This window comes from Cibotium barometz, chromosome 27 (assembly GCF_041138505.1).
Source record: "Cibotium barometz isolate CiBa-2024 chromosome 27, ASM4113850v1, whole genome shotgun sequence".
NCBI lineage: Eukaryota > Viridiplantae > Streptophyta > Polypodiopsida > Cyatheales > Cibotiaceae > Cibotium > Cibotium barometz.
The window spans coordinates 31757189-31767161 of record NC_141072.1 but is presented as its reverse complement, the minus strand read 5'-3'; the positions used below and the strand labels follow the sequence as shown (position 1 = coordinate 31767161).

Genomic DNA, 9973 nt, shown 5'->3' with positions numbered 1-9973 from the left:
CTCTCAATGAAGCTCTGTTCTCAAAGGCATACCTCTCTCCAATAGGCAGCAAGCTCTGCTGCAGAATGTGGGAGTCATGGATGGGTTATAAGAAGCTCTTTTCCTTTCAGATATATACCAAGAGGGGTCGGTATGCGTATGCTGCTGATTCAGTTTGGTTTGGTCACCTGGTGAAGCCGATTGCTATTGATCAAGTTCAGATCGGCCTCTCTTGTTTCAAAGCCGGTGTAAAGGTGTGGGGAGATCTATGTGACTCATCTGGCATGTTAAACAGTGTTCAAATCAGTAATAAGTTCACCTTGCCAAGGGGTGGAGTTGAGCTTATAATGCAAAGATGTAATGCTCTCTGAAGGTTTCCATTCCACCGGGTTTTAAATGTGATTACAAGGAATTTTCTAAAGCCCTTCTGTGGGGGTCTGCTATTAATCTTGTCAAACTTCCTAACTTGTATAATGCAGGCAACCTGGTTCTCAAACTCAACAAAAGGTGGTCCTTGTCCTGGAACAAACATCAATGGGCTTTTCGCTTCAAATTAATCTGGGCCTTTGCTCAAGAAAGGAAACACGCTATTCTGGCCTGGCTGGTCATTCACAAAGCAAACTGGACTCTTGATGAGAAGGCTTTGAAGCTTGGTCATGGGAATGGTTTTTGTCCCCGATATGCAAAACAAAGTTAGAAACTGTCTCGCATCTATTTTACTCCTGCCCAGACACTAGGCAGTTCTTGAGTGTTCTGAATGAGGCCTTTATGAAGATTAGAAGCTCCCCACTCAGCTGGAAAGAAGTGCTTCTAGGGGAATGTCATCACCTGGACCCCTTAACGTGGTAGTCTGTCAGAATTCTGCTCCTATGGCATGTCTGGAAACAAAGGAATGAAGCCCTCTATGAAATTAAAACTAATCACAATTTTTATCTTTTTCTTGACAGTGTCCGCAAGCTTATCAATCAGATCCAACCAACGGGTGTTCCTATGGAAGTGGATCACTGGCAGGATCTTCCATGGAGGAAGTGGAAAAAAGTGCTTAGCTCCTCTCTCTCCAAAAAGAAGGAAATTATGTTTCAAGGATTGGATTTCGAATGCCACAGAAGGCTTCAATACTCTTTATCGTTTGCTAGGTTCATTGATGTTGTCTCTATAATCTTTATTGTTTGCTAATAAACTAATAATCTTTATTGTTTGCTAGGTTCATTGATGTTGTCTCTATAGTCCAGACTTCAATTTGGTTGCCTATTTTTTGCAGCATTATGTGCATCATTGGACTCTTGGAGGTGTCATTTGAAAACCGGCCTATAATAAAAATCCGTGCTTGAATTAGGAGTGGGGGGGGGGGGGGGGGGGGGGGGGGCGGGGTTCACTTGCTTAAAAATCCGTGCTTGAATTAGGAGTGGGGGGTGGAAGGGGGGAGAGTTTTCACTTGCTTAAAAAAATCGTTTTTGGTGAGCACTGCTCAGAGAAAGATCATTCAGTTGAAAGATAAGATCTTGAATAAATATGCGTGGGCGTGCGCTGGGGGTGACTGCCATTTACACGCTTGTCCTTTCAACAAATATTTAATTAACCAGTCAGCCTACGGATTTTGGGAAATCATGAAAATTTAATGCTTCTTGCCGTATCTCGTGCATAAAACGATAATCGATATGTATTATGGTTTTGTTAGCTCACCCTGTGTCAGTTTGTACTTCCCTAAGCCCTTTGCTTGCTGTTGTGCAGAGTTCAACTCAGATTTAAAATTATTTTCTGCACAAATTTTTGCACTGCTAAATAACTCATATACCTCACCTCTGCAATTTCTGTAAAAGCATTCCAACCTGTTTAGTTGCCATGAATTGTGATAATTGAAATTCAATTGCATTAATCTTTTCTAAAATTTGCAATCAATTTATGCAATCTTGCTATGTTATCTTTTTCTTGTCAATTTAATTTCTTCACCAAAAAAAAAGGCAGGCTGCAGCTCATTTGAGGAAGCCTGTGTGTGGCTCAAAGCCTATACATTCTGATGCTTCCGTGGTTGCCTTGGGAATTTGGGGAAAAGGGTTCTTGAAATTTCTGAACTTTTTTTAATGTGATTTCAATCTTAAATAGGGGAAATCCTGCTCCAGAAAATATGTTTATGATTATCCGTCTTATGGAATTTGAATAAGGCTGTTTGAAGAATTGAAATATACTTTGTTGAAAAAAAAAGAATATGCAACTCTCTCTCTCACACACACACATACCCCCTCTCTCTCTCTCTCTCTCTCTCTCTCTCTCTCTCTCTCTCTCTTACACACACACAAACTTGTTTGTGTACATGTATGTACATGCATATGTGTACATGTTCGCACTTACCTTATGCATATGCATACTCATGCACATATGTATATGAGTATGTTGGACAACCCACACTATTGTGATTGAAACAAACCGCACTCAATATTTGCTCTTTTTTTGCCATGTCTGTGTATATATATATATACCTAGATGAATCCAGGAACATGCCCAGATTCACCTTATAAGAATGTGCAATTTATCACCTCATGGTAGTCATCCACAAGACAATAAACCATCAACTCCATCATGCATAGTATGGACTGGATACTACAACATCCCCACTACCGTCATCAATGCCCAATAGTGGGTGTAGAACTTGGTATCAATATATGCTCCCACACACACCCCCCCCCACGCGCACACACTCACATAAGAGCATACATTCATACTAAAGGTCTATGTAGCCTGCCTGCTATTGAATGGTTTGCTCTTTCTTGTCCATGGGCATGAAGCCTACATCTACGAGAAGCAATTAGTATGTCCCTCAGAGGAACTAAAAATTGCTTTCCACCTTTCTTACAAGTGAAACTCTTGGTTTTGTTCAAAGATGAGCATAACGTGTCAATGCTTTTTGCAGAGGATCAGCTCAAATTTGAAGACCAGAAGGTTCTTTTGTGTATTAATCTCACAATGGGAATAAGATACCTCACAGGCGTCTACAAAATCACATGATTTTCACTTATGAGTTTAACAATAGTTTATTTAATCTTCCACTTGTACAAATTCTAGCCAGATATTTTGATATGATTAAGTACATAGCATCATCCAAGTAGAGAAATTCACAGTACAGCATTGGGCGTAATGTTGTATTTGAAAACCTTGTATTGAAGATAAGTGGCCTTTTACAACCATCTCCATAGAGAAAGGCATCATAATTGCTTATGTATATAAGTTTCACAAATTAAATTAAGCCCTTTCACATCATTTCCCGCCTATTGCATGGGCGGGGTTTTGACGGGAAAGATTGCTCATTCATCCTTGTCTGCTGAGGTGCATTGAGCTCAAAAGGACAGTTTATGGAGTGGTGGGTAGAGAGCCTCATAGACTTCATTTAGTAAGTAACATTTTTCACTATGTGAGAGGTGGGGGTGTTCGTGATCTCGCCAAATGGTAGCCTTGATGGTGTTGATGCTGGAGCAGAAGGCAAAGACGACTTGGATTTTGATGAAAACTGGTAGGTGTAGCCTTGGCCAGCTTGCATTCGACTCTCGGCAATAAAGGCAACTTGGGCATCCACGCTGCCACCAGTCATTCGGTTTTCATTGAAAGTATAAAGCCTTGCCTTCTTCCTCTCATATTCATTCCCACTTATGGGTTCAATGCTTTCTAGTTTTGTGAGTTCCACCTTGGGCAATGCGTCACTTAGCTTGTGATTCTTATGCCTCGCTTTGCTGTTCACATCACTACTCTTGCTGCAGAAGTCCAATCTTGTGGCCTCTATCTTGAGCAACTGATCACTCAGTCTGTGGTTTCTAAGCCTCGATTTGCTAGTGCTGCCATCATTACTGCTATTGGAGAAATCGAGTGACTTCTTGATGTTCTTGTAGAAGCCTCTCTGAGAAGTAGTTCCGAGGTCAACACTACTCCGGCCGCTCTCGTTTCTGCTGTGAACGATGGATTCACACAGGGCATAATCCTCTTGTGTGCCCACACTGGCATGTCTAGGCTTATCCTCTACCTCAGAAACAGCAACAGAGATGTCCTTCTGAGTGTCTGTTGCAGGCAAAGCAGCTGCCTCTTTCAGCCTGCTTCCTTCATATTCTAACCAGCTGGTTCGCTCCATGGCATGCCTATGCTTCATGTTGTGGATTTTATTCTTCAACATCTGCCTCTCGGATCCAAGCAATGCCACCTTTTCCTCTGTGTTTTGAGCCCGGCATCGCCAGTCATGCACCTATTTCCACACAAAAAAGCATGAGATTAACCATTCAATAAAGGTACAATTTATGGTTTAAAGGTGGCTCAACTTGCAGAGTTGAACAATGAGGGTCCTCCAAACCAATGCAACATCTTACCGTTTCCTTTAAAGATAAGATCTGAGCTTCTGCCCGGAGGGCCCGCTCCTCCCATATTTCCCGTGCTTCATTCAAAACCTCCATCTCCTCCTGCAGATTATGCAGAATGTCTTGCACTTGAGACCACTGCTCGGTCTCCGCTTGCACTTGTGTTACTATTTGCCGGATTACTGCCTTGCAGTACATATCTTCTGCTCGTTTCTGAGCACAAGTGAATCAAATAGCAAATCAGACATTTCAGCTTCTTTTTTTAACTCTAGCAATTTGTCTGCAAGAAATACTTCACATGGTGATGAGACTTTACCTGCTCTGAGAGTCCTCCGGTAAACAAATCACTTTCTCCACTCAGCATAGACCTGTACTCTCTCCTTATGAATGCAGCAGCCGCTTTAGTCTCCGCAAGCTCCAAAGACATGAAATCTAGCTGCTTTCTCAGTGCAGCAGTCTGTTGAAGAAACCGAAAAGCATACAAGTCATCCCAACACAATCGTCTGGTTTGCTCTGATTTCTAGATTTCTCAGAGTCTTGACACAAAAAGGGCTCTCTCTCTCTCTCTCTCTCTCTCTCTCTCTCTCACTCTCACACACACACACACACACACAAGGGTTCATGCATTGGACTTCTAACCAAGAGATCCTGGGTTAAAATCTAATTCCCCGCACCTTGGTGCCAACAAATATGCTCATTTTTTTTTTCGTGAAATGGTGTTTTATATTATATGTAAAATGTACATCAGCCAACAAATATGCTCTCTCTCTCTCTCTCTCTCTCTCTCTCTCTCTCTCTCTCTATTGAAGAATTTGTATATTACAATCAGAGAGATGAGCTTGTGTACCTCGATAAGACATCTTTTATCATTGGGTGCATTGTTTGGCATGGAGTATTTTGCAGCATCTCCAGCCATGTTCATTGGACCAACTCCAAACCTATGAGAGTTATCCCAAACATCATGAAACTTGAGGCCCGAGGTAGTATGCACCTGGCTCCCACGCTCCTGTACATGTAAGAGCCTTTGATCAGAAAACCGAAAGCACAAGAATATTAATAAAGAGAGTAGAGGAATCCCTTCATGTCAAGAAACAGGGGAGCAAATGCAAATTTTGATACACTTCTGTAGTGCTTGTGTATTGTGAGAGTTCCCTTTATTCTGATATCCATTGGAGGATAGGAATACTTACAACAACAGAGGTCCGAGCAGCAAGCAAAAGGCTTTGTAGCCTCTCTTGCAAGGCATCTGTAGGATCTTCCTGAGGGACTCTGCATAAGCTTTTGTTGGAAATATCTTGTAATCTTCTCAGTGCTTCACGAGCAAAACCACTCATGCTACATGGCATGTCCTGTATCTTCTCAAATATATCTTGTGGAGCCTCTTCTGAATGATTTTCATAGAGACTATGCTGAAGAGGGCTCCTTGAATACAAAGCCTCTCCAGAAGCATCATCTGTTTTCCTTCCTTCCTGCAAGCCAACAAGACTCACATCCCATCAGTCATTCAATTTTGCAAATTGGGTGCAAATAATTTGCCTCTACTTTCTTCTCTACCAGCTCAGCTCATCTAAATAATTATGAAACTAAGGCAAGAAGATGGGTTTATGATGCATTGAGGATGGAGGAGATGCCAACCGTGGGCATGGGTCGAGTGGCTGCACTGAGAGCTTGTGCTGTGTGAACAGCCTGGTCCATCTCACCACACCCTTGTTTCCATCTTCTCAAAGCCAATTCTTTCTCCACTCTTAGCAGGTTGCACTCGGCTGCCAGGACCTCTGCCTGAAGCTTCCAATCCTCCACACACCAGTCATCCTTCATCTCCAAGCCATGGTTTAGAACCAAGAACTTGTCGCTGCCGCTAATGCCATAATCATTATCATCATCATCAGTGGAGCATTCGCTAACTGCCCTCGTAACATTGAGGGGTCCTTCAAATGTGCTGGTGCTCAGAGGGCTTGATGATCCATCTCTCCAGTTCCTAAGCTCAAAGAGATCAGGCCCCCTGTCACTGCCCACATCGCTCACATCACCATCTCCACCACTGCATTCACTGAAGGACTGAGAAACCTCCACTGCACCACCCCTCCTGTTGTTCAGTAGACTGCCATCATATATTACAATGGCTCCAGGGCTACTGTCATGAAGAGGAGGGGGCGATTCACCATAGCCAAGGTTTCTCTTCTGAGCATGGGAGGATTGATGATGTTCACCCTCATTTTCAAAGAGAGAGTGAAGTTTGCCTTTGAGGCAGGCCTGGGAGGGGAATTGGGCTGCGCAGCGGGCGGTGAGGGCAGGGATTTGCTTCTCTCTGGACATTCTGATGGCTCTTTGGCGGATCTTTTTGGCCTTTTTAGTGAGGTTTTCTTGCGGATTGGCCTTCTGGTAAGGCCTGGTTATGGAATTAGGGTTAGGGTTTGCAGAGGGGAATTGAGGGGGGGAGGAGGAGGAGGAGGAGGGTGGAGAGGAAGCCATGGGAGAAGGTGTGGGAGAGGGCAGCTGCATCAATCTCTACCTACAGGCTACAGCAGGGGGTGGATTGCAAAGGGAATGATGAGATTTTGAATTTTTTGAACGAAAAGAGGTAGGAGAAAGAGAAAGAGAGAGAGCAAAAAGCAAAGAAGAGAGAGAGAGAGAGAGAGGGATGTGGTGATGGGCTATCATTGTCCAAGGGAGCGGGGGGGGCTTTTTCTTCGACAGTTAAAAAAGCAAATCCAGTGTGCTTTGCAGAAGGAAGCGCAGCGAAATAGAATGAGAATGAAAAAGAATCTATTTAACCCACAAAGCGGATTTTTGCACAGAGAAAGCCACAGCTGACACCACCTCCTGCGCACACCGCTCACAGGTGAAAAAATGTAAGTGGTGCGGTTTAATGTTAAATCCTCCCAATAATAATAATAACAACAAATTCAATGACTTTTTTACTTTTAATTAAGAAGAAGAACCATATAAATAACTCTTCTTTTTCAAAAGCCCCCTCTATAGGGGATGTAGTCGCCCTAGAAGCTACGCCACTCACACACACAACCCTCTACAATGTCGAGGCTAAAACCTACGACCTCTTCGTTATGGTGGGTCGTGGATGAGTTGAGCCACTCGAGCAAGTGCTAAAACCCACGACCTCTTAGTTATGGTGGGTCGTGGATGAGTTGAGCCACTCGAGCAAGTGCTGGTGCTGACATACGAATAACTTCTTTAAAAACCTTTTCCATTATGTCTTGCCATTGGAGAAAATTTTGATGTAATAACAAAAACTTAAAAGTCTCCAACACACCAGAGACGCTATGCAGATCATGCCACGTTCATAATTTTTGAAACATCCCATTGGTGGTATTATTACCGTAGGTAGGAAGTGTGAGGTGTAGGGAGTCTTGGGATTTCTATCCAGCCCCACGTGGTGCTGTCGAGGGATACTGGACCGCACCGAATATCATGCATCTATATGGGGAGGAAGTGTAAGGAGCGGCGAAACATGGACCCATATCTAGGCACACTAGAACGCACTCACGCACCGGGTAGGCACATTAGGCCTCCCGGGTTGCGGTGGGGGTTAAATAGGTGCCATGTGCCCCGGGGGATGCCCTCCCCACCACCTTGACGGCGATCGTGCCGAAGCGGAAACGAAACCGACGGAAGGGAAAACGGTGGAAACGGCGAAGCCGCGGGACGGCGAGCCGAGCCGAGCCGACGGGCCGTTGAGGCCGAGCCGGTTGGATCATGGATTCGAGTTGGATGGATAGACCCGAGACCACAAGGCCTTCGAGCCGGGCCGGGGTTTACATGAGATGGGTGTGACCCGACAAGGTTATATCGCGCTATGGCGCGCTCAACGGCGGCCGATGGAGCCGAGCTATATCACATATATGCATCACGGGTTGCATTGCGGGGCCCGATGTCCGCGACCTCGATCCTGGGGCGTGTGACACTTGGTATCAGAGCAGACATCATTGGGAAGCCCACATGGGGGCGTGTGATGCCAGACGGAAGAAATCCGAAAAACGGCAAAAACGGCAACTTGAGCAGGACTATTTGACGGCCACAGAGCCGACGGCACAAAAGTAGCCGACAGCAGAAAAACACATTTTTGAGCATCAAGACGATGGAATTTGCCCATGATTACATATACCTATCACGAGCGTGTGGACGCAAGGTACAGGATGGCATGCTTGGTCGGGACCGCCGGTGACCCAGGCTACAGCACAGGAAGCTTGAATAACAAGGTAGCTCTGGACGGAGGCCCAAATGATGGAATTTGAAGACATGTTATATATGAAAAGTGATCAGTTTTCCGAGTAGAATGCAGTTATGCAGTCTGTTTTGTGAAAATCCATAGTTGACCAGTGAGCTATTTGGCATGTGGAATGCTTGGCATGGATACAAGGGAAGGTATCAAGGTGCAAGTCCAACTGAGTTGTTGGCAAGGGCCTCTTCGTTATGGTGGGTCGTGGATGAGTTGAGCCACCCGAGCAAGTGCTAAAACCCACGACCTCTTCGTTATGGTGGGTCGTGGATGAGTTGAGCCACTCGAGCAAGTGCTAAAACCCACGACCTCTTCGTTATGGTGGGTCGTGGATGAGTTGAGCCACTCGAGCAAGTGCTGGTGCTGACATACGAATAACTTCTTTAAAAACCTTTTCCATTATGTCTTGCCATTGGAGAAAATTTTGATGTAATAACAAAAACTTAAAAGACTCCAACACACCAGAGACGCTATGCAGATCATGCCACGTTCATAATTTTTGAAACATCCCATTGGTGGTATTATTACCGTAGGTAGGAAGGGCCAATCACCATACCACCAAGCCCCCATCAGTGGTATTCTACCACCACTTTTATCCCCAGTGTTGGAGTGGGTTGGTAAGGTGGCTAACTCCTAGTTACCTCCCACTCTAACAGCACAAAAATATATAAATAGTTTGCATATATTTTTTATGTAATAGTATACAAAATATAGTATAATTTGACTCAAAAATATATAAATAGTTTGCATAGATTTTTGAAAAAGGGAAAAAGAAGCCTCAGCTTTATGACTTATCCAAAATTAGTTAATAATTTTTTCCTCAACTTACTTAACTACCTATGCATTTTTGTTGGCTTGTCCACATTTCATTATGTCTTGTATATTGTTTTTGCATTTCCAAATGGGTCTCTAAATTTTAATTTGAATATATATTACAATGTCTTTTAAAAATGAAATAATTGCACAAGAATATAAATTAAATAGTTTCATTTTGTTAATTTAAAGTTTAAAAGCATTGTTCAAACTTCAACTTAGTGGCTACCTTTATGGTCATTGAATATATATTACAATGGCTTTTTAAAATGAAATAATTACACAAAAATATAAATAAAGTAATTTCATTTTGTTAATTTAAAGTTTATAAGTATTGTTCAAACTCCAACTTAGTGGCTACCTTTATGGTCACCTATAATATACAAAAAGAGCTACCATAATAGTTTGAATTACTAATGGTTTGCCTATTTTAAACGTTTGATTACTTGGTACTCTTAATTAAAGAATGCGATCAAGAATACTTGTTGTCCAAAATAATGATTTTATTGGTCTAGCTAAATATCAACAACTTAACAATTCTAGCTAAATGTAAAACAATTCTTGTCCTTAAAGTCTAGGAAAATACAAAAAATGGGGCTTCCTTTTGTCT

At 43.1% G+C, this 9973-nt stretch overlaps 1 protein-coding gene across 1 annotated transcript; it reads right to left on the bottom strand.

Moving 5' to 3' along the window:
* Window positions 1–3114: 3114 nt before the first annotated feature.
* Window positions 3115–6974, bottom strand: LOC147623286 (uncharacterized). Its single transcript, XM_086821399.1, has 6 exons — window positions 5949–6974; window positions 5504–5782; window positions 5161–5319; window positions 4630–4770; window positions 4326–4526; window positions 3115–4204 (listed from the first exon to the last, which is right to left on the bottom strand). The coding sequence occupies exons 1-6, from the start codon at window positions 6813–6815 to the stop codon at window positions 3362–3364; spliced, it is 2490 nt and encodes an 829-aa protein (XP_086677525.1). The 5' UTR covers window positions 6816–6974; the 3' UTR covers window positions 3115–3361.
* Window positions 6975–9973: the final 2999 nt, after the last annotated feature.